Source organism: Notolabrus celidotus, chromosome 17, assembly GCF_009762535.1.
Source record: "Notolabrus celidotus isolate fNotCel1 chromosome 17, fNotCel1.pri, whole genome shotgun sequence".
Taxonomy (NCBI): domain Eukaryota; kingdom Metazoa; phylum Chordata; class Actinopteri; order Labriformes; family Labridae; genus Notolabrus; species Notolabrus celidotus.
This window is the reverse complement of record NC_048288.1, coordinates 18,053,657-18,079,136: the sequence shown is the minus strand read 5'-3', so window position 1 is coordinate 18,079,136 and position 25,480 is coordinate 18,053,657. Positions and strand designations below refer to the sequence as shown.

The following is a 25,480-nucleotide window of genomic DNA, read 5'->3' as shown; positions in this document are numbered from 1 at the left end:
CTCATCTGGCTTTTATCCTTTTAAGTTAGGGTTCAGGTTTCTCTTTGATCTGTTTCTGGCAATTTTATTGTAAAAATAATTCTGATATTCTCAAATCTCAGATCCATTTTTTTTAATACATATTTGGGAATCCACAGGGCTCAAAGCTACAAAAAGTTGTGGAATTGCTTTAGTAGATCGCCAAAGCCTGCAACCGCAAAACAGGCTGTAATGGCTTCAACTAAATCATCTGTTAAATGCACCGGATCAAAGTCTGGCCCCCTAAGTTCTTGTTTTGTCACTGAGAAGCTCCTATTTTTTTTAAGCATCTTGATGTCTTATACCCTGTTACACCACTAAGCTTAACCCTCCTGATATGTCCGTTTCTTAGGGACAGCAATAATGTTCATGGGTCAATTTGAAAAGGGGCATATTTAATGATCCAAAAGTGTCCAAACCTCTGAACCCAAAAAAATCCCAATACATTTTTTTTTAAATCTCATTATTAGCTCCATTACTAACCATTTAAATCAATATTTAGTGCAATGGTGTTCTTTAATTCTCACAGATCATAGTTCAATGAGGATAACTCACTCGTTTTTTAATGAAATTCATGATAAAACTTTTTTTTAATGTACATCGAAAAGCCCTAAATATAAATACAATAGTTGTACACAACATAGATTTTTGTTTATTTTATTTTATATTTGGATTTATTTATTTTTTATGTATTGATGTTGATAAATTAATCCGAGACACCTCTTCTGTCACATGCAGCCCAGATTTTGATGCTGTATTTAGCTGCTTTCTAAGGCATATATGGCCTAAGATGGAAGGAACCTTTGAATACCACTAGCCTTTCACCCACTGTGACATTAGAAATGTGAAATAATACTTTTAACAGTTTTATTTCTATTTTTGAACTTTAAAATGGGTCGATTTAACCCCCAACATAACAGGAGGGTTAATTGGCACATCAAAGTGTCTTACTTTATGGAAGATCAACTTATTTTTTAGCACGTGTTCAAAAGCCACCAGACACCATTGAGAAAAACTGAATTTGCAGACTACACAAGTTGCTAGTCTGGCACTGCTTTCATTAGTTGCTTGTCTCTGTTAGTTTTTGTCACATAAACTTTATGTTGGATGCATTTTTACTAATCACAAAGCCAATGTTACACAAAAAACATAACCAATCTAGCAAAATGAGGCACAGGTAGACCAGGTTCTTCAACGGTGGAGTCTGGTGTGTTTGTAGAGAATGATGTAACAGCTGCCTCTACGTCTTCCTCTTTAACAAAAAGGTCTATCTCTGCAATGATCATCTCTGTAATGTTCTCAGACACTTGGAATAACAATCTGAGCCTGTCGGGGACAATAACAAGAACTTTTAGAGATGAACTTTAATTGGATGCATTTTCCCAGAATAAGCACACTGCTGTGTTTAGCAGCCTAAGCAATCTAGTGTTTAAAGTCAAGACTCTTTATTCCATTACTTAGGTGAATTTAAACCCCAAATTATGTGGAATATGGCTCAAGTTCAAAGATACCAGAATACTGCTTTGATTTTTTATTCAGTCTCATTAACTCGTTGAAATTACATCCAATTAAGACTAGCAGTAAAGTCTCATGGTGTCTCATTCACCTCATGCTGTTGATCACAAACTTTAAAGAGTTACACGTAAACAATTATTCTGTATATCGAGCTGCATTTGAAAGGCCTCTCTGTGCTGATCAAGAGGCAGCCTCTTCACCACCAGTAAGAGCTACACATCAGGAGAAGATGAAAGCTCGGGACAGGAGGCGAGCTCACATTATAGGCCCTCAGTCAAAAGCACTCGAGCCTCAGTCGGCCAGATGAGAGTGGAATTTGGATGGAGAGCGCTTTTTGAAGAGGGACGACTGGAGGTGGAGTTGAAAGAAATCATTGTGAGGCTGAGAGATCCTGACCAGAAAGAAAAGATGACCTGCCAGCCCTCGGCATGACTGATGAAGGCTGTGTGTGTGTGTGTTTTCTGTGTGTGCTCAGACAAGACAAAGACTTGTCCAAGTCACTCAAATAGAGCCTGACATAACTGAAGTAGTGCACATTCAAGGGCACTGGAGTTATTCCTGTTATAGACAGCATATACCAAGTTTTAACTGAAAGAACGATAAAGGTGAAAATGAAAAAGGGATTAAATAGTAATGACAACATCTCTGCTGATGGTTTCCATTTATTGTTTTAAGTGGACTTTTTTAAACATAATTGAAGCTCTAGGCGCATAATTGTAATGACCACAACATCCACTATAGGTAGGGCAGTACACACAGCTGCAGGATAAGGTTAACAGCCTTCACTTGTAAGAAAAGTGAATAACAAGATCAGGTAGATAAATCAAGTATCGACATTTCAAAAGCAGCCAAAGGAATCCAGCACTAGGAAGTAAGGCTGGCACGCTTGACTCAAACAACAAAGACCAACTGGCACAGATTAAATACTGGAGTACAATGAGACATAAATGGAAATCGTGAAGGTAGAAAGTGTGGGATCTAGGGTTAGTGTTATGGTCGTGAAACAGACTTTATAATGACTGCAACATAATCAATCTGAAAATATACCCAATCAAAAGTATTGTTTTTTTCATGCTCAGATAGACCTTTCTGTTTTAGACAAAGATGCAGTGTCAAATATTAGAAAGGGGTATGAGATCTACACCTTAGAGTCGCCAGACTTAGCAGTAACAGTTGCTGGTCCACCTCCAGGAGCGCCATATGGACGAGAAAGATTAGGTTGACTCTTGGGGCCCATAACTGGCAGGGTCCCAAAATGTCAGAACATCAGTTCATTTTTGTTCAGTATTAAATGTTTAACATCACATCATACTAGAATACATTCTCTACAGTGTCCTAATAAAAGTAAAGGTTTCTTTGCCTTTTCTTGTTCTGGCAAAAAGTAACAACTCTGTGTTGCCAGTCAACCCTGCTCTATTGGGTCCTGTCTTGAAACCCAGTGTGAATAAGTGAGGGGTTCTGGTGCCCACTAGCAACATGTCAGGGTTACAGAAAAGAAAGAAAAGGAAAGGGGCGAAAGACAGGAGAAGGCAAAGAAAAGTCAACAGCATGTCCCATGGGTTTTTTTCTCAGAAAGGTGCGTGTTGTAGTGGAAGTTAACCTGATAGCTAAGTCTGTGAAAGATAAACCAATCCAGCTCCACTAACATGAGATACCTTATGTATTGTAACATCCATCTCAAAGCTGATCTGGCACTAAACTGATGTTTTCAAGATTTCTTAATCATCCAAAAACAACTTTAGAGCTTGCATCTTTTCTCGAGTGATGAGCTCTGAAGATTTTTACTTTCTCTCTCTATTTGTAGGAGTCCTTTCTGTAAAGTTGCCAGACATGGTGACCAAATATTTTAGTGTGTATATATCATAGACTGTATAAAATATGGACGTAGTATCTGTGACGTCACCCATCTGTTCCTGAGCGCTGTTTGGAAGCCAATCGACGGCGGCAGCCATACTGGAAATGCGGAACTCAACCAGTGTGACGTAAAGGGGCGGAGTTTGAGCCTCCTAGCCAACAGCTATGTGTTCCCGTCCGGGAGTCAAGTCAGTCACGTCCTTATTTGAGCAGAGAGAGATTAGCTACGTAGAGCCAAGCCGTTTTTTGAACCAGGCTGTAAACATGTTAATCAATGCTGCAAAGATCGCCTTTTTTGAATTGGTGTCTATGTGGTTTCTGGTGTTTTTGCAGCCAGCCTCAAGCAGATTCTCAATGGATTGCAGTTTATAACACTTCCGCATGGACTTCATAGTTTGAGACCGGATGTTGCCGCTTGGTATACTGTATATGAATGATTTCCCCTTTAAAGACCGAAGCATTAACCAACAAACAGAATTATTTCTCCTTCTTGATGTTTGGGTTGGCCTATAAATCAATGTGAGAGGTTGACTGATGAACCATTACCCGATCACTCAGTGTGTGTGTGTGTTTGTAGTTGTGTATACTGTATGTGTGTGTTGATGTTGTGTTGAGATGCTAACTCAGTGTCCTTTCTTCCTCCTCAGGGACCCCCGGGGGCTGCTGGAACAGAGGGCAGGCAAGGAGAGAAGGGCGCTAAGGTAACAAAAAAGCAATTCATCCTTTGCACACAGTAGAGCCGTCTCAGCAAGTCCCCACACACACTCACTCACACACAGTCCCCTCATTGTTCTCCCTGTTGCATTAGAAACAGAAGTAATTGAATTCCCTCTGTAGATTAGATGGAAATTTATGAACGTGGCCTATTTGAGTTAAACTAAGATTCCTTTGTTTCTTGTGTTTTGCTGCAGCTCAAAAACGATAAAAAGAGTTCATTCATTTGTATGTCTTTCCTTCAGGTAGTCAGAGGTAGAATGCTTTTCTCTGTTTGAGTGAATCAGGGCCAAATTCCATCTTCTGAAGCCATACTTTTAAAACTCTATACATGTGCTCTATAGCTTCATGTAGAGGCAGGATGTAAAACTAAGTGCAAATTGTCCTTGAATTTGTGCTTGAAAAACCTGAAAGCTGAATCCTAAAATTCAAAAAAGTAAGAGCTGCAGCTCTCTTGAGTTTGTAATGAATTCAGTGAAAAGTAGTTTGAAGCACTTTGCAGTAAGCCTGTAATCTGTAAACACCTCGCAGCTCAAACGTGATTCCTGTTTTCATGAGCTCCGTCTCGTCTCTGTGAATACTGATGTGTTTTAAATTACTGCTGGTCAACTGTGGCAAAATTTCATCTTGAAGCCATGGTAATTTTCTCACTTACTTGAAAACAGAAAATTTACCAGAACATTTAGCCACAGTCTGCTGTGCCTGTTACTTACCTTATCGGAGAGAACAGGAACATGTTGAATACTCAGCTGAGTCTAGCTTAGAAAAGCCTGGAGCTGATTGTTCACGTTGGATGTTTTATTCTTAAGCACCATGAAATATTACAAAATATTCTTGATTTTCTCTTAAAAGAAAAGAGCCACGCCTTTCGAGTTTCACCGTGGGTATGCTGAAAGAAGTGTGACATCAGTCATCTGAATTTGTTTTTGTTGAATTAGAAAGCAAGTATGCAGAGTACTCCAACTATCAATAACCTTAAATTTATAATAATATTACAAGTAATGAAAATATAAATAGATATTTTGTAAAATGTCCCCAATATTAAAAGATTAATTAAACTTTTAGAAATTAAATGGAGGATGAACAAATACAGGTCTTGTTTATATAAAAGTATGTTTTAATCCAACTGTTCACTTGTTTTAATCATTTAATCCTGAGTCTGTTTGGAAATTATTCAACCAGGCTTAGAATATAAAACCCTTAAGCCAGCTCTCTAAACTTGCTTTTACCAAGCAGCAAGCTCCACTGATGAAAACACACAAACAAAGCCAGTGTGAAGAGCAGAAAGCTGCAGTTCCTCAAGTGTCCATTTGGGGCTGTCTCCAAAAGCTCAGAAATCCCCATTAGAGCTCATGTTACAATGTTAAAATAAACATGTTCACATTCTGGTAGAAAAAAAATGGTTGTGGTGTTTGAAGCTCATACAAACTGTACTGTGGATGAGGCTGTACATCTGATAAGTTGATATAAAGGCAAGGAGTTATACATACATTGGCTTAATCAACTGACAGGTGGGCGTGTTGGTGCTGTTTGCCAGGAGGCTAAAGTCCCACAGCAGTTAGAAGTTAGCTAGAGTTAGTGTTTCCAATATGGCAACCACTAGGGCTTCACACTGCCTCTTCAGGAACCAATGGGTAACGTAAATGAGACTATGGCTGTTTTCGAAACCACCTACTATACTAGCAGTACGTACTGATTTGGCCAAAATCCAGTATGTAGTAAGTAGTATGTGAACAAGAGCAAAATCTGCAGTATGCCAAAACTTCCCAGATGTCTACTGATTGGGGAAAATTTCACAGCTTGCATCGGACCAGTCTGCCTCATGTTCTGTTTCCCACAATGCACAGTGCTCGTTCTGCTCTTTCTTTTCTCTTCTTTTTTTGACGGGGGGAAATCAGTTTTTAGGTGCTGTGAAAATTATTAAATTACATATAAACCACTTCCTAACTTTTAAAATCATAAGTGGATGCTAAAGAAGCAGTTTCTCTATCAGGTTTGCCGCTGTTTACTCTAGCGTAAATCTGTGTAGTGTACTGCAACACAGATCCAACAGAACAGTCATACTACATACTAAATTCAAACACAGTATGTAGTAGGCAGTACCTACTGCCTACTACATTAGTAGGTAGTATGTAGCAGGCCGTTTCGAAAACAGCCAGTGTTTCCAATATGGCAACCACTAGGGCTTCACACTGCCTCTTCAGGAACCAATGGGTAACATAGTAAGACTATGACTGGGTTTTGTACAGTCTGTGGTTTTTACCCATTCCACACTCATTCCACACTTAGCTATGCAGAAAGTTGTAGGATGTCCTTCAGTGAATGCTGTATACCTAAAGAGAGGTAAATAATATGAGTAGGTGTACTGCTTCCCTTGACATATCAAGCACATTAATCATATATTTTCCTCTAACCTGTAAGCACATTTTCACGGTGCACTCTGACCATGGAAGTATAAGATTGCTCGTTATCTCTACGATAACTACATCACTGCATATATTATACAAGCCCAACTAATTCAGCATCTCTACATGCATGGAAGAATTTCCACTCTAGTGGCAGTCTAATTCCAACACATGCACACCTCACTCTACTCAATGAAGTATTGATTCAGCTGATAAAGCATGGAGGACTAAATATCTGCAGCGTAAACTGAAAATGTTTAAAAATCTCTATTTAGTGAAACCAACCTGAAATTCTCATCTGCGTTATGTTTCTCAAATCACGTGTATCTCCTCATACACAGGGCGAGGCCGGATCTGAGGGTCCAGCAGGTAAAACCGGACCAGTCGGCCCTCAGGGACCTCCTGGAAAGCCTGGACCAGAGGGTCTAAGAGGAATCCCCGGCCCTGTGGTAAGTCTAAGCTACATAACAATCTCTTATATACTGAATATACATCTGAACAAACACACACACAGGCATTTAAAAAAAAAAGAGCTCTGCTAAGGCATGATGATAGACTTCATGGAATAATCAATACATCCATTTGGCTCATACTTTAGTTTGCTTGTTTATTCCAGCACACTTTTTTCCTCTGTTTGGGCGATTAATCATCGAGTGAGCACAGAAGATCAATAACAGGCAGGAGGAGACACAGCGACTGTAACGCTCACTGATATTGAACGTCTTTTCACAGGGAGAACAAGGACTGCCCGGAGCCCCAGGACAGGATGGTCCACCTGGCCCCATGGTTAGTATGCTGAATACCTCCCTCTACCTCAATATTTATCTCTCTAACTACAGCTGGGAGGTTTATTTCTTCACTTCTGACACAGCAAGGCCAAAAGTTTCAACACTAGAGGAAAAGAGACCCCTACCCAGAAAGATCCAGAGGATTATAAGTTTATGGATCTGTCACACATCTGTAATGTTAAGAGAAAGCAGACAGGGAGATCTGATCCATTACAGATACTTAAAAAGATGTTTACTGCATATGATTTCCGTCATAATACCTGAGTCATAAATCAAAAAGGTTTCAGATCTTGCATCAGCAGATCTTTAAGAAACTGCATACAGTGAGACATTCGGTGAAATGTGATTTTATCATTTCACTGATCAATACCGACTGCAGGGCATTACTTGAAAAGATTAATGTTATGACAGAGATATATTAAAATGGGAAGCTTTTCTACTGACTTGTCAGAGGTTCCAACATTTCATATTTTACTTTTTAGTGGCTCCTTTTTCAAAGATAACCTTTGTATAATTTGTAAACTTGTCTGTAAATGTCACAGAGGGGGTCCAGATTTAGGCGTTTTTAGGGTGCAATCCAATCTGTTTACAAAGATTACCCCACAAAGCATCCCTCATTAATCTAGGATGTAATCTTGCTGTAGTTGTCTGTATTTTTACTTTACATAAACATAACTGTTTTGCACAAGACTGTTTGGTGCAATTATGCTGGTGCTAGTTTTAAAGTAAATATTTCAAAGCAGGCGCTGGTTAAACTTAGTTGACAGAGCAGGCGCCTCATATACAGAAGATACAGTCCTCATTGTAGGATTGATTCCTGGTCCTGAAATGAATTGATGGATGTCATTCCACCTCTCTCATCCTAGATTTTCTCTCTCTCAAGCTGTCCTATCAAATAGAGGCCCCACAAATGATCCTTATCTTAATGTTTGTTTATTGAAACATCAGGGATTTTGATTAAACACTATTTTTTTTAGCCTTATCTTCTACAAGTGTAAAAATACAAGGTTTGTAAAAGGCTTTCATTGGATACACAAACATGCAAACACTCTACCAAATATCTTCATTGACACCAAACGTGCACTTAATAAAATAAAAGGTTCAGAAAAATATCTTCAGAGCATCAGATTTTTAGATACATTGCATACATTTCACAAACTACTTAGTGCGTAGCGGCGTATTTAGTGCATTTATTTCAGTAACAGGTTTTAGTTAAAACAAAATCAAAACTAAAAACAGAAGTGAAACTATTTATTTATTTATCTAGACTGTATGTCAGAGATTATCATGTCACAATGATCCGTTTAGCCTCAAGTGTTCAAAGTGAAAGAATGCAAAGTTAGTTGAAGGCTTCTCCTCGCTATTACAGACCTGAAAACTTTACCCACGTCATCATGGATACACAGAAAATGCACTTCATATATAAAAAGAGAAGAATACAGATCTTGACAGGACAAGGATATTACGTATAAATGTTGCAGGAAGATATCCTATTTTAGAGTGCAATCATGTCTGATTACAAAGAAATCTTAGAACACAAACCCTCAGATATTGTCTGTATCTTTGTTGAAAACAGATTCAGCAGAAATAGTTGTTGTTTTTTTGTCCCAGTGTCAGTTTGAAAGTCACGTTTCAAACCAATATTCTTACAGTTAATATTAAAACTTCACCTCTCTCTGGATTTGAGTGTTTTGTCCCCATAAGTCATAATTGTAATTACGCTGATGCTTTTCTCTGCTCTGCAGTTTTCTTCTCTTGATGATTTTTCTGCCTCTTCTTTTGTTCTCTTTCAAGTTTCTTTGTCCTCATTCCTCATTTTCTGCTTCACTTTCTCTGTCTTGCTGGTTTTCTTCAAACTATCCTCTCTGTTTATCTCCCTTTCTATCTTTTTTTGATCTTTTTGTGTGTTTTCTCTTGCTGAAATTGATTTCTAACTCGCTCTTTTGTTGTACAGGGTCCTCCTGGTCTCCCCGGTCTGAAAGGTGACCCTGGCTCTAAAGGTGAAAAGGTGAGTGTCTCTCTATTTCGTTTCAGCCAGTTTCATTTCCCCCGGTCCCAAATAGGCTGAAGACAAACCTGAAAACACTGAAACCTCAAACCAACAGAGACCTCAGCTCTGCTCATCACAAAGCTCACACGGCTCTGCAAACATTTAAGAACCAGACGTCTTTCAGATTCACACAGGAGCGTTAATACCAAAGCAAGCTAACATTAAGGAAACAAAATGAGTTTTTGCCTGCGATACAATCCATCTGGCAGGTTTGAATCTGCAACTGGAAGTGATGTATCACTCTAATCTGTCTAATCTTGCTCTTTTCTCCGCTGCTCCGTCAAATTTGCTGTTGAAATATAAGAGCTCAGGATCTTCAGACAGCACACATTACTCTAAAATCTAATTCTCCTCCCACACAGCGACATGATGGCTGCACAGAAACAGTTTAAAGTAACACAATCGAGGCGGCGCGTTTTAAACGCTGTCACATTACTCAGCCTGGTTAGAGCTCATTTCAAAGTCAGCACCTTTGTGTTGTAGATTGTTGTCGCATTATTTATTTATTTTTTGTCTGTTCAGGGGGAGGGAGGCATTTTCATTCTGAGTCGTGACCATTTTCGTTAAAACGAAACTTCACTCTTCAATGCCTTCTGCAAAAATCCAGCCCTCGAAAAACGAGGAGAGGAGATGACTGAATGTTGAAAGTATTACGCTGGATTGCAAACTTAAAGCACGAAACACAAACTTGCTGGAAATTGTCAAAGTGTCAAACAGCCTGCAGACATATAAGAGCAAGTGCATCTGGACTAAAAAATGGTTTGAAACATAAGAAGAAAATATTTAAGTTGTCATGATGTAGGAAAATAAGCTTTAGTTATCAACTGTTGTCTTGAAATTGCATTTATATCAGGTGAAAATATCTTCAAAGTAGTACTGCTGCAGAAGAAAGGTAATTTTCTAACCATCTACATTAGTGAAGCATAAAATATGACACTATGTAAGGGTATGTGCTTACATTAAGATACAGATAGCGCTGTCATGTTGAATTAAGGCTGTGATTATGGGAAATAACTTCAACCCAGTACAGCTAAACTACTTACTAATATGTTTATCTAATGCAGAAACTTTGATCTTGTACTCACAAGATAATAGCTTATGGGAAGATAGCAATGATCACCTCTGCAGGTCTTCAGATGCTCTGTAATATGATTATTTCCTCATTATATCAGAAAAAACTTACATTAGCATCAGAATCATTCACCATCATCTTGAAAAAAGGATATTCAGGCTGGAATTCAAAGTGGAAAATGTATATCTGCTTAGAAAACTTGATCATCATGACTAGATGTCTCGACAGGATTTACTCGCCTAAATAGAAAAACGAGTCTTGACAAATTGATTTCTAAGCAAAACTGTCAAACAAACATTGATTTGCGTTTTGCTCTGACTTTGTGTTCAGAAATAAAACAGTGAAATCAACGTAGACATTTTCTGAATGAATATTTTAACAGATGGAAAAGAAAAAAGCTTGGATTAAGAATCCCTGACCATGACAAAGCAATTTCATTCTTGTCAGGGTTGATCAACAGATTGATTATTCAAAACCTGATCAATGGACTTGAGAAATGATGCTGTGACACAAGGATCTTCTCTGACCACCTTTTATTCTCATTAACACACACTAGAACCTCCATGTTTACTTGGACGCAGCTCCGGACTTCAGCGTTAGTACAGGATGGAGTTTTGAGATCGTCACAGCTCCAAAATCTCCACAAACCGAACGTTCCTCAGAGCTTTAAGAAAGATGTCTGTGTTCGATATTACTCTGTGTCCTGCTGTTCTGTGTAAAAAAGCTGTAACAACCTTTGCCATCCATGATTGCCCACAAAGGAACTCTGCTGCTGTGTTTGAATTTCTTTAATGTTTGCGCATATTTGTTTTCCCCCTGCAGGGTCACCCTGGTTTGATCGGTCTAATCGGACCTCCCGGTGAGCAAGGAGAGAAAGGAGACCGAGGATTACCTGGACCACAAGGTTCACCCGGCGGCAAGGGCGACAATGTGAGTAATTAATGACTCTGCTCCCATGCAGCTCCCCGGGGCTGTGTGCCCTCCACCCCCTGCCATTTTTCACCCTCGCTGCCCCTCCCTCTGTGGCCTCAGGTCTCAACACACACATTTATTTACTGTTGACTACAAGTCTGAAAAATGCAGCAGTGTGGCTGAATCCTGCTCACATATACAGAGCACAGATCCATCTCCTCTGTGAGCATGTGGTGCTGAATAGAGATTTTGTCAGGTTGCACTCGTACTGCTTACAGGTGTAATGGTTCCTCATGAGATGGTCACAAATCATGAAGGACGATTCAAATCAGTCAGATGAAAAATTAAGATAATTTTTGACTAACATCATTATTTTTATTTTTTATATCCATGTAAGATTGCGATTGGCTATTGATTACCTAGAGAATGATCCTTCTCTACTCATAATGTACGTGTGGCGAGTGGTGTCTCCACACCTAACAGAGAGAGAGAGTAAGAGAGGGACGTAACAGACAGCATAAAAGCTTCTCCACGGCGCAAATATCTCCAACATTTTTTGCTGTTCATCTTTCTTTTAGCAGTTTTCATGTACTCCTGTAACTTAACATCATTTGAAAGTACCTTGGCATCCTTTCAAAATAAAAGCAAATGTATTATCAGCATAGGAAATAAAGCAATGGAGGTTAAAGGTATTAAAAATGTCATAATAAATCATACAAATTAACACTTTCATGAGGCAATCTCTATTGGAAAGCTTGACCACAAACTAAGTTACTTACACCATTACAAAAATCATGAATAAGTCTTATTGTGATTCTAGCATGGCAAATTGAAAGAAGTCATATGTTGACTTTATTATTACCTTCCCATTACTGCTAAAAATAGTGTTACTGTGGCTTTAATGCATTTTGAGTGAACCTTTTTAACCATATTTTTGCCCTTTCTTGGCTGCATAAAACTTCATTAAATTTACCCAGTGTGGTTACTATCAGTGATGTCCACATTGATGTTATAATATTCTGTGTTTTGGGTAACACTGGAATGAGTCTCTGTCTGAATCAATGGGTTAGAATTAAATATACTTCTCAGTCTTTGAGCCTTCATCTGATGTTGAAGGTTTTCTTCTTTAAAGGACTGATAACGGCCTTCATCCATTTTTAAATAAACGCTCAGACTGAGTGAATACTCTGCTCGTCCGCCCTGCTGTGGCCCTCAGCCTGCCCTGATTCGGTGATTTAAGGTGAAGGCTTGGATTAAGCATCAGAGATTAAGTCTAATAAAATCGTAATGTCCTCCTTTGTCAGAGAGCAAGGACTTTGAGAAAGTTCTCCCTTGGTACTCTGTTTGTATTTTGGATCCAGGTCTTTGGGTGTATTTAAAGATTAAATTGAGTGTTTTGAGTATTGAGGCACCACCAAGTCTTTTATTTAGTTTTAAGTTTTTGCAGGTTAAAATTAAGACTTCATTCCAAAAACACTGAAGTCCAAATCCACAAAAACTTCAAACTTTGTTAATTGTAAACCTTGGTGGCCTGTTTTCAGCTTAAGTGACAGTAGGGGAAGTTTAGTTTAGTCAAGTAATATTATGTCTCGAACTAACACTAGAGGGCTGGCCTTACAAACATAGCTTTTTGAGAACATATAAGGGTATCTGAAGATATACTTCATTAATGCTTGAGTGAAAGCTCAGTTTTACACTCTGTTATTGAACGTGCAACACACACATATTCTGGAATGATGTGGTTGTGCACTGATAGAGAGATGTCAGGATTTGGGAGGCTGCACATGGACAAGCGTTCTGCACGGTTGGGGGTTAGGTCCCTTTACAAAGGAATCCCCGCAGTGCCCAGAAAGTGAACTGGCACCTCTTCTGCTTTCAGTACAAAATCCAGACCATGGTCTTTAATGGGATAATAAGATAAGATATTCTTTATTCGTCCCACAATTGGAAAATGTAAATGTTACAGCAGCAAAGTAGACAGTGCAAAAGAGTATAAAGCAAACAGGAGCCTATGAAATAGCAAATTAACAATTAAATGGGACTTGAACCAGTGACCCTCTGGTTCCCAAGACCTGCTACTTGTATGCTTACTGCTATCCAAGATATAGATATAGATGTAACGCTTCTTGAAACCCTCTATCGAGCATGTGACCAGCTAATCTATAATATTAAATCATATAAAGACTTTTGTTTCTGGCTTTAAGGAGAAGAGCATAGACAGCTTCTCAACTCTGATTATTACCTGTGTCTAATTGTGGGCGGAGTCATGCAAGTGTAAGTTAAAGCTGGGATCTACCATGCTCACAGTCTTTGGGAAACTATCAAACCAGTTTTTTGAATTTGGTTTTTGTTAGCTGTGGTCGCTTATTTTCCCTCAGGCTTTTGTGGATGCTTATTAAGAAGCCTAACTTTGATTTCATATGTTCATTTCTGCTATTTCAAGCCAAATGTCCAGATGTTTTTAAAAATCGTACATCCCCTTGTGCCTTTACACATCTTATCAGCTCATAAACTCCTAAACCTCTATATCCCTGCTTTTTTCATTATACTCATTATTCCAGTCTATCTCTGAATTTTCTTTCCATTTATATCTGACTTCTTTTTTCATCAGGGTATCAGAGGATCTTCCGGTCCTCTTGGTCCCCCAGGTCCCCCCGGTCTGCCTGTAAGTCTGTCACTGATCCATTCCTTCATTTAGATTCAACACTTCTGATAGAATGGTTTCATTAAACTGCGGTGCTTTTGTCTCCTGCAGGGTCCTCAAGGTCCCAAGGGAGCCAAGGGTTCAAGTGTGAGTACATCACTGATTGTAAAGTCAGATTATTACTGAGTGTGTGTGTGTTGGACCACTGTTGGATAATGTGTTTCTTTTCATCATACCTACAGGGAACTGCTGGACCTAAAGGAGACACTGGTACTGTCGGTCCTCCTGGTCCTCCTGTGAGTATTTAAGACCTCAACTGTTCCCTGTTTGTCTTATTTTCTCTGTCCTTTGTATACAAAAAGTTAACTATTAATCCACTCCACCCCACAGGGCCCCCCAGGTGAGGTGATCCAGCCGTTGCCCATCCAGTCTCCCAAGAAGACCAAGCGCTCCAGCGGCATGCAGTCAGATGCAGCCGACACCATCATGGACTATGGCGAGGGCATGGAGGACATCTTCGGCTCGCTCAACAATCTCAAGCAGGACATCGAGCGCATGAAGTACCCGATGGGAACGCAGAACAACCCAGCCAGAACATGCAAAGACCTGCAACTCTGCCACCCAGAGTTCCCTGACGGTAAGATCAATGTGTTGGATGTGACAGTTACACCATGTCCTCACAGTAACAGCTGACAGTCATATGATATTGGCCACTGACTCCACAATCCACATTCACATTACCGTACTCATACTTTATAAACTAAAACCATGCTGTGGATTTAGATGAAAAAAGAACCAGAAACTTTAATGTCCCTGATGAATTCCCTCAAAGCAGTTGACACTTTGAGTTTAAGATCGATGACTCCCCGTTTTAACTTCTAGAAATCAGCACTTTTAATGGTTTGGTAAGCAATGTCAAAAAGAGAGGTCGAGCATCAGATGGAGGATTTTTCCCAACTTGCATTATGTCCACGAAAAAAACAAGGACCAGTTTTTGCATTTTCACTCACTTGGATTTAATTTGCTAATGGAGAAATCACAAGCGACACCTAAAGCTCAAACTCGTCTCCTACTTGTGTGGTGGCATTACTTGTTTAAATGCTGACCCTATTTTGCATCCTACCAGCTCACTCGCTCGCTCGCTCGCTCACTCACTCACTCACTCACTCACTCACTCACTCACTCACTCACTCACTCACTCACTCACTCAGTGTTTGTCGAGAAGAGACAACACGGCGCAGAATTTTGGGCTTGAAACAGCCTTGAGTTGTTTGTCTCGCTTTTCTCTCTAATTAAATTCTATAAAGACTTTGGCCCAAATTTGTTGCTGCACCACATCCATTTGTGACAGGTGTGAGGAAAGTGAGAGATTTTCTATGGAAGTCATCATTTCATTGTCTGATCTCAGTGGAAAAGGGTCTAGCCAATCAGAACAGAGTGGGGAGTGAAAACAGACCCAGAGGGAAAAACACACCAGCAGTAGAACCAAGGAAGCCCACGTTTTCATCAGTTGATTTTATCAGCCATCAGTAAACTAACAGTATAGATAATTGGCAAAATGCCAAATAACAGCCCTGATAATTGGCTAGTTTGAAGCATACTGCAGTCAATCAGTAGAGGGAGCTCTAAGAATCGTGGCGTCATTCAGGATAGCTGTTGTTCTGTCTGTTGTTCTATAGTCAGTGGCTGTCAGAAACCTATTTTCAGACAAACTGGTATTCAAGTGATAAAAGTGAGGTAACACCTGTTAGCTCTTTCAGACAGGCAACTTGAGCTTCATTGATTTCACATCCGACAACATAATTCCCACACTCACCTGACAAACATTTCCTCCCAATTTGGCCGTCTGTGTAAGCTGACAGATTTCTGGTGATTGCCTGTACTCTGTTGTTGCCCCCCTTTGCCCTGTGACAGAACTCCACCCAAACTTTACAGCTCCATCACCTCCCAGCATCCACCTGTAAGCTCTGACTGGGTGGTTTATGATGCTATTATCCCATCACTCCTCAAATGTCTGCATGCAGATTAAATGTGCAGGGAGTGATGAGGTTGGAGCCTTGACCCCAAACACAAACAATGCTCTGCTGTTGCAATAACACATTTCAAACGGTAGAAACGTCAGTTGTGTGACTGATCTAACTTCTTCTGTTGAAAACAGCCATTTAGAGCAGGGGTTCCCAAACTTTTCAGCCCGCGACCCCCAAAATATCAGTGCCAAAGACTTGCGACCCCCAACTGTCCCTCAAAGTGATTTAATGTGGCTTCATTTAGCTGGTCTGCAGAAAATTAGCCAACCTATATGAGCATGTGGCTGTGTTTCCTGTGCCGTTATAAATCAATTTACTGCTACTGATGCTTTTGATAATTAACTGTTCACTAACCCTAAACCTAGGAGTCATCTGGCAAAAAGAAAGACAGAAAACTCATCACATGTTCTATTTTCAAGGTTTTATTTCAAGGTTAACTACTATGTTAGTCAATATTCTTTACTATAATGGGTAAAATATGCTATCTTTAGATAATTAAGAAAAAAAAAACATTCAGGAAGACATCTCACAACTCCCCATTTGTGTCTCGCGACCTCCCAGGGGGTCCCGACCCACACTTTGGGAACCCCTGATTTAGAGTATTGCCCAGGGAAAATAATACTGAACATCAGAGTTGTTTGTTTTGTTAGTTTTCCTTGATTTTGTCTTGATTTGGTAAATATGAGCTAACTGTTTGCTGTTTGAGTCGTATCCCATGAGCCCTCGGTCTCTTAGTTCCAGTGTAGCATTAAGGATGATAAAAGCTGCCATTTGCCACAGTCTGAGTTGGTTTAAGTTTTTTAATGCTCATTCTACTTATGTTTTGAGGAAACATTTGTGGCGCATTAAAGGTGATATATCATGCAAAATCGACTTTTTAATGGTTCTCTACCTGAAATATGTTTCCCTGGCATGTCTACAAACCCACCGAAAATTAAAAAAATCCATTCTGTCCCTGTTCTGATTTCTTCACCTTTCTGTAAATGTGTGCTGAAACGAGCCGTTTCAGTTTTTAGTGTTTTTCATACGTCACAACGACATCCGGTCTGTAATGGAAGTCAGAGCTCGGAGCTTGTTCAGGTCTTCTTAGACCAATATATATTGATGAAAAAGAGCGTTATATGTCACCTTTAAGAACACCTTGCTCCAAGCTTAATGATACACTTCATTTTTGCTTTGCCACAGTAATGAAAAGGAGTATCAAATTAAGCTGAATTTGCAATCTAGCACCGTAACATGTGAAAAAGAAGTATGAATTTGTTCTGTGGAGATGAGGTGATCATGATGTCTGAGTGTGTCTGTTTCTCCTCAGGCGAGTACTGGATCGATCCAAACCAGGGCTGCTCCGGAGACTCCTTCAAAGTTTACTGTAACTTCACCGCCGGAGGAGAAACCTGCATCTATCCTGATAAGAAATCCAACGCAGTGAGTTACTTTAGATTTATAATATCTGTCTGTCGTTAATCATCATTCCTCATCAGATATTGAGCTGTATATTAAACCAAGCTAAATCTGTCAAAGATCCCAGATCTGCTGCAGGGAGACACGTCTAGAGATGTGATGTTGACTTTGTGCAAACAATACACAAAACACCAAAAGGCAAATGTTAGAGAATGATTTGACTCTGAAGTTTGCTAAAAAGATATTTCAAAGATATTAAAATAACAAACAGGTTTATCTTCTGCTCCAGGATGATAAACTTTGATACAACCCTCCAGGCTCTGCTTAACAACAAGCCTGTCCTTATTTCCAGCGCTGATTTACGACCAAATGTAATGTTATTTCTCTCTCTTTTTTTTCTCTTTCTCCAGGTCAGAATATCCTCCTGGCCCAAAGAAGTCCCTGGGTCATGGTTCAGTGAATTTAAGCGTGGTAAAATAGTAAGTGTACAGAGCTGTTTTTGCTTTATTCTCCTGTGTGTTCCTACAAAATTTTGAGCAGCTGCTAAAAGACTCAAACAGCAGACCCGCCCTGAGATAGCGAGGCAGTGACCTGAAGCTGCTCCCCATAAAGAAATCCCCAAACTACCTCATGGTTTTTACTGCGTTCATATTTTATAGTGGGGAGAATTCAGAGTGTAAGCGATCCACTTTCATCCTCAGCAGCATCGGCTTTTACTTAAAATAATCTGCATCCCTTTGAACTCCGGCTCATTTTCTGCTATTGTCAGAACATTACAATTCTCTGACTGTTCCATATAAAGAACAGAGCATCAATAAAACATTACAGAGGATTCAGGCAGAACGCCTCAGAGTTCAGTGTCTCACTTCTCCTCCTCTCCTCACTGTAACCTTGAACAGTTTAAAAAGCGTCTCGGTGACCATCAGCTGCTGTTTCTCCAGGATTGAAATGAAAGAAACACGTTTGTGTTGATCCATCAAACAGGAGTCAGGCTCTTTTATTTTCACACATATAGACTTTAACATCACAGGAACCGGCGCAGTAAGTACAGTACATCCTTGGGTATCACCAAGAGAGCTCTGTAACTGCACATGTTCACTTAAGGTTCACTTAAAGTTTATTTTCACACCTAGAGAACTCTTGTTTCTCTACATCAAGCTTTGCAGGAGAGCCAGGAAGAGTCAAAAACTTTAGATGAATAAACCAAGAGGTGTTTAATTTGTTCAACAACCCATGCATGGACTTCTACTACCACAAACATGAGAGTGCTTGTTAGCTTGGAATTGAGTCACTCCCTCCTGAGTCTACCAGTTTTTCTTTTCTGTAACTGTTCACTCAAAAGAGACAAGTGAATGAACAAAGTATGAATATTTATTCTAAATTGACGGTGTGCTAATGGATTTATGTCAGAGAGTCTTTGGTGCTTGAACTCCACAGGGAGATATAGTGATCAAAGGATGTCTGCCCAGAGCAGAAGCAAAGTCTATCACCCCGTGGAGTTCAGACACTGGAGGTGTGGGACAAAGGTGGTGGAGGTGTGGGACGATGTTGTCTGTGGCGGGTGAGATGATGAAACTGATGAGACTTAAAAGACTGGGCGGTGATAGGGAGGTGGAGGGCTGCGTATAACGATGACAGTAATAAACTGGAGGCGAGGAAACCTGTATTTTAAAAAGACAACTGTGATGTGACAGGATAACAATGAAGGTGTGTCGCAGTGTTATTAGATAGATGTCAGGTATCGAGAACAGATGTTAAATACAGGAGACATGAGTGAGCATGCATGAAGGAGTGACAGCAACATAGTACAAAAAAATTAACAAAAGAAACAGCTTTCAGAAGATATTCTCCAAATGCTGGTTCCTTTGCAGTTTTTCAAAAAAGCTGAGGCAGATTGCAAGTTTTATGTAACACGCCTCACGTTCACAGTGAGCAACGGGGTGCAAATATGACGATGTTAATGCACATAGAATTTTTGGCAGAGGAGACAAACAAAAACAAATTTGATTGAGCATAAAGACTGTTCTTTGTAAGCCATTCCACCCTTCCAGAGTTTACGGTAGACTTTTTTATGTCGGCCAATTTGGCCAGTGATACTCCAGAATTCCGGCCATATAGAACAACTGTCAGACATCCGCTCTGAAAGCCCGATCTGCTTAATAACTTACATTTAGAGAGTAATCCACCTGCACACTATCTGTCCCCTTTAAGTGTTTTGGAAGGCGGCCATCACCGATTATGTTTTGATAATTATATATCATCATGCTGGGAGGCTAAACTCTTCATAAAGCATATGTTCATATAACCTTCTGTAAATTTGTCAAAGTAGGATCTGTGGTAACACAAATTACCTTGATGCATCATCAGTGGAGAAGCGTTCTCCTGATGTTTTTGAGCATTCATGTCCGACTGTTTTCTCCGTGCCGCTGTCAATCAGTAACGTGTGGCGTTTGGGGGGCCCCAAATAATCTGCTGCTTCACAGCAAGGTCATGAACGAATGTTGGTGTGTAAAATTGTAGACTCTAGATATAAGACTGGACCACATTTTCACATGCAGTTTAAAAGGAAACCCCCAGCTTAAATTATGAACAATATAGTTATTTATATTTGGTATTTTTACCGCCGGACACTTGGCCGATGGTGTCTCTATATGCCGGACAACTGCACTTGAAACCGGCTAACGTAAACCCTGCACCCTTCATATTATGGCACTCAAACTTGAGCTATAGAAACGCCTTTAAAATGTGCTAACATAAATATATGGGGAAGTATGAGGAAAGAAACAGAAGGCAGCGTAGTGCATGTTGTTTCTTACATTTCAAGTAAACACTGAGAGATAAATATTCAGACACAATCTTCTTCCTTCCCCATTTCAATGAGTGACATTAACTTGAATTACTTTGTTTCCCCAGTAATTGTGTTTAAAATACAACTTATCATTATTTGATTTTAAAAAAATATTTCGCATAAAAACTAAAGGCCTCCAACGCTGATGGTCAAGCAAAGATTTATGAGTCCGGTTAATAGATAATGTTTCCCCTGCAAGCTTGAAAGTAGGCCTTAGAAGCTGAAGTGTAAGAGTGATTGTGTCTCCTCTGAGTCAGGGGTGATGAGAGGAAGTTTGAATCCATCTGAGCTGAAGTGCGTCAGCCTTTTAAGAGTCTGTTGAACAGAGGCTGTAGGTGGTCTAACATGTCTTCTAGGGGCTGTCTTTGTACTGTGGAGCACTTCTTTTGGATGGAGGCACTGCAGCTCTATTCAGCAAAGTTTGAAGTGGGAGAGTGAAAGGTTTTAATGTTAGCGTGCAGCTTATTAGTCCCCAGCCTTTTAAAATCTTTTGGTGAGTTAGACCACAGGTTGTATATTAAGATGGGTGATGCATCTCCGCCTTCTCTTCTTGTCCAAAAAGTAAGCTGACAAAGTTTTTAAATTCTCTGTCACCTTGAAGTTTTAAGGATTAATTATAAATGTATTGAGTTAATCAATCATCCTACCGCTCTCACTCTGTCTATCTTCTTCTTACTGATATTGAGATATTATGGCCGTATGTTCATACAGCTTCATCTGTTCATCTGAAGGCTTGTAATCGTAGATCAAAACATGCTCTGCATTGTTGATTGTATTTTGTCTAATAGCTGCTGTCCTCATTTATCTTAATATCTCTTTATATTTTGACAAATTTGATTCACACTTTCATATTTTTCCTCTTTTCAACTTTTAAAAGCAAACACCAAAATCCTTTCAAAGTAAGAAGCTGACTCATGTTTGACTCTCTCTCTGTCTCTCGCTCTGTTTGAACGCCCACAGCTCTCATATGTTGACGCAGATGGAAGCTCGATAAACATGGTGCAGATGACCTTCCTCAGACTACTGACGGCCTCGGCCAGGCAAAACTTCACCTACAGCTGCCACCAGTCCGTGGCGTGGCACGACGCCACCGGCGACAACTACGACAAAGCGCTGCGCTTCCTGGGCGCCAATGATGAGGAGATGTCCTTTGACAATAACCCTTACATCAAGGCCCTCTCAGACGGTTGCGCGGTAAGCATGGAGTGGATGGATGTAGCCTTAAAATGTTTCCGTGTGATGTTATCAAAGCTAGCTCCTGCTGTTTAAAGATGAGGTCTTAATTCTTTGCTGACAGGCATAGATTGTTATTCCAAGTGTCTGAAGACCTTTTTGTTACAAAGGGCTGATTTTTTTTTCTTAACTGTTGACAGTCATCACACTGTTTTCATCACAGCCACCAGAGTCCACTGACAAAAACTAGAGTTTTACCTCTAAGAACATGGGAGTTGTTGGTCTACCTCGCCTCCGTTGTTAGCTTTCTGTTTTTTGCCAAAGTTGTCTCTGTAGGGATCATTTCAAAAATGTTGTCAGACACTTAGAACAACAATTGGTCCCTCCAGGAAGTTGCGATTTTGCGATCGCAACTATCAACGCAAATTCAACCAATCAGCGCGACTTTTGCGCAGCCTTGCCTTGACCAATTACCTTAATCTCAGCCCCTGTACGTCATCTGTTTCGTCGTCAATTTAATTTCCTTGGAACATAAATGGAAGTCCTCACTTGATCGGCACTTTTGAACAGCAAAACACACACAGATAACGGGTGAAAAGCGAGGACAGCAGGCAGGACAAGTGACGATGACAACGTTGTTATTTATTGATACTAGAGTTATTGTCTGAGGGGCGCAGTGTTCGCTTGGTCACCTGCCTTCAGCAGGTGTGCTTTATGAACCAGCTCTCCCCGCCTCCATGCATCTGTCTCATCTTCATTGATGATTTTTAGCCCCGGTGTGCGTTAGTGACAAAGACACAACCGGGGGACGTCTGTTTAGTATTTGAGGTTTGACGTTGTTGCCACCATTACTGTAAAAAGCTCAGTGTCTACAGCTTGATTTAATCCAGTTTGGTAATACATCAGACACATTAAGTAAGTTTTGATCAACTCCTTGTTGAAAGATGCAGATGCGTTTCAGAGTGCCATGAACTGACTGTCTGTCCAGTGCGCCTGTCACTGCAGGTACATTCAAGGACCGTCGTAAATATGCAATCCCGTCCTTTCATGGCATTTTTCTGTGAATAAAGAGAATCTAAATACAGTCACAGTGGTCGCATCAAGACTGTTTTCGAAAAACAACTGCAATTTAGCGTATTTACTTGCCCCTGAGATGTTATTGGGGGAAAAAAGCAAAAAAATAAAATTGCAACTTTCACCGCAATTTTTTTCAAAAAGCTGTCGCAAAATCAGGCTTTTTGGGCCGCAACAATCACAAAAAACCCGCAAAATCCTGGAGGGAATGAACAATCTGAGCCTATGTGGGACTGAAAAAGGAACTTTTAGTGGACACACTTTGATCAGACACATCATCCCCTCATGGACTATGTTACAGAAACGATTTACTCTTTCACTGCTGCCCATTGAAGCAATGTACCGAGGCAATTACAAAAAGTTTTCATACTTAATTAAACATAAAACCTGGACTGGAAAAAGTACCTGGTTTAACCTTTGATAAAAAAAAAACAAAAAAAACGAAGAGGTTATTTTCCAACAAAAATCAAGAATGATTTCCGATAAATTTAATCCCTCAGTGTTTCTGAAGCTGAAAGCTGTCCTACTTTGAATGGATGTTATCAGTTTCTCATCCTTTTGGCTCTTGTTGAACAGAACTATTACTCCTGAAATGATTGGAAATGAAATCACATTAGATGTGAAACAAGGCGAAGTGGAAGGCTGTGATTGTAGCTGATGGCTGTAAAAAAAAGCCTGACTGTGCCGAGACACACATTAGCAAAGTTTTCCCTTTAGCTCTGTTGTGATTAGATACAGAAAAAAACTGTGTGCATACCTCTGATTGGTGTCTAATTCTGTCCTCTGTATCTCTGTGTTTTTTGTCTCTCTTGTTGCAGACGAGGAAGGGCTACGGAAAGACTGTGATGGAGATTAATACTCCCAAAATCGATCAGGTTCCAATCATCGATGTCATGTTCACTGACTTTGGGGACCCGTTACAGAAGTTTGGGTTCGAAGTTGGGCCCGTCTGCTTCCTTGGCTAAATAAAACAAAAACAAAAAAAAGAGGACTTGATGGGGCCAGCAAAGAAAGTCAAGTTGAGACGTTTTGGGTACCACCAAACCCCATTTCTAGCCCCCCACCCTTTTCTATGCCACATGCAAGTTTTGAATAAGAGTTGGTGTAGCAAACATGTCTGTCCATGTATGTACGTGTAACCCAGGAAAATACTTGTTGCCCTTGTAGGGCTCGAACCACATGACTAAACCACGGTACGGAGCAAAGGTGAAGGACATTCGAACGCGTGGCAGGAGGAGGGTGAATCGGAGGAGACCAGGAGAAGGGGGTCACAGACCTCTTCCCTGGATCCTCCAGGTGCTGTATGAAAAACGACTACAATGGTGCTTGTTCAAAAAACACAAAAGTATAAAGAGGTGCTACGAAAGAAGGTGTATTTTGATAATTATAAAAAACTGTAATTATTATTTTGTACAATACTGTTATTTCTGAATCCACTTTCAAAACTTGCATGTGTATCAGATTCTGGCTCTTTAAATTCACCGTCGGCTCAAAGATTTAAGTTAAAAGAAAAAAAACATTCAGTCAAATAAATTGATAAATCTGGTATTTTGTTGTTTGTGTTCCTGTCATGAAGCAAATAAAGTGAGCATTCAAACAATTCTCTATCACTACATTAGACTGTATGCCCTTTGTATATACTGACAGTCCAAAGCTTGAGGTTATTTGCTGTTTTGCCCATGTGACCAGAGGTGAAACACCTGGAAGTATCAACCAGCACGAACACGGCAACATCTCCCACTAATGTTGTGATCCTGTGCTCGTAGGAAGCAATCATGGCGTTCATTTTTCCTTTATTTAATTCTATTTGTTGTTCTGTTTTGTTTTCTGACAGGCTTTTATTTTGGTTGTATACCTCAAACTTTCTTGATAACCTGTAAGATGCAAGGATGTTATGCCCTGTATATACCTTGGTTAAGCAATTAAGTTTATATATTTTGGGTGGGGATTTTTTAAAAGAGAGTAAACTGTTAGACATCCACTGTTCAAATCCTTCTGTGAATGCAATGAGAAGCCCTTTAGGTGACCCATTTTTGTAACTAAAATGAGAAAATGTTTTAATGTGCTTTTTATAGTTCATTTAAATATTAAAAACTGGATTCTAAACAACAGTGAACTGAATGTCTCAATGGTTTGTGTAAAGTAGATCCACTCGCTGTTCATGTCAAATGCTTTACATCAACGATCTGAGACTCGGGGCTCGTGCAATTCCATCTTTTGAAACCAATAAAGTTCCATCTCACAATAATTTCCTTCATTCTGAGTACATGAATGGAAACGTGACTCCTTTTTGTCAGAGGAACAAATGAAACCAGATTCAAATATCCCTGTGTGTGTTACAGAGAAGGGTTAGTGATGGACTTTAGCTCACATCTCACTCTGAATCTGATCACAATGTGCAAAAATCACACAAATACAGCTCAGCGGGAAGTGTATGTCTTTGTGTTTGGGTAAGGCTCATTATACACCGAGGATGTACAGACTCAAATGGAGTGTGGAATAATTTCTGCACAGTTATCTCAGCATATGTTACACAGCTGCATGTTAATGACGAACCAGAAATATTTTCTATAATGAAACCTTCTATATCAAATCTGAAATTCAAATGAAGCTAAAGAGCTGCTGTTAAAGGGATTCTTCTAACATTGTAGAAATACCTCAACTACACTTGATGGTTTCGATCCTTCTTACAGAGAAGAGTTATGTGTGTGTGCTTTAAGAGGCTTCATGGATTAGAAGAGGGTGTTGTCTCGAGCACAGACATAGAGGTGTTAAGGCGCACAGGTGCAAACCTTACTTCAGTGGCCACATACAGATGAGATAACGGATTCACATCAGGAAGGTCCAACACCTTGTCTTTGAGTGCCCTTGCTTGGGTTGTGAAAATGCAGAATATGTACACAGGACCAGATGTTGGTGAAGGAAGTGTTTGTCTGTCTCAGTGTGGCTGTTGGATGTGTGCAGAAAACGGTCTGTGGAAATCAA

General features: G+C 39.9%; 1 protein-coding gene across 7 annotated transcripts in view; it reads left to right on the top strand.

Annotated features, from left to right (window-relative positions):
- Positions 1-24,611, top strand: part of col11a1a (collagen, type XI, alpha 1a) — a 149,113-nt gene extending 124,502 nt beyond the window's left edge. For 6 of the 7 annotated variants that reach the window (XM_034706184.1, XM_034706188.1, XM_034706186.1 and 3 more), the window contains 13 exons: positions 4,035-4,088; positions 6,848-6,955; positions 7,239-7,292; positions 9,249-9,302; positions 11,239-11,346; positions 13,940-13,993; positions 14,084-14,119; positions 14,215-14,268; positions 14,363-14,609; positions 17,312-17,424; positions 17,811-17,879; positions 21,209-21,442; positions 23,314-24,609. In XM_034706184.1, coding sequence (XP_034562075.1) covers positions 4,035-4,088; positions 6,848-6,955; positions 7,239-7,292; positions 9,249-9,302; positions 11,239-11,346; positions 13,940-13,993; positions 14,084-14,119; positions 14,215-14,268; positions 14,363-14,609; positions 17,312-17,424; positions 17,811-17,879; positions 21,209-21,442; positions 23,314-23,460 — 1,332 coding nt within the window. In that variant the 3' untranslated portion in view covers positions 23,461-24,609. Of the gene's footprint in view, positions 1-4,034; positions 4,089-6,847; positions 6,956-7,238; positions 7,293-9,248; positions 9,303-11,238; positions 11,347-13,939; positions 13,994-14,083; positions 14,120-14,214; positions 14,269-14,362; positions 14,610-17,311; positions 17,425-17,810; positions 17,880-21,208; positions 21,443-23,313 lie in introns of all 7 variants that reach the window. The other variant, XM_034706183.1, reaches the window with a different exon arrangement.
- Positions 24,612-25,480: the final 869 nt, after the last annotated feature.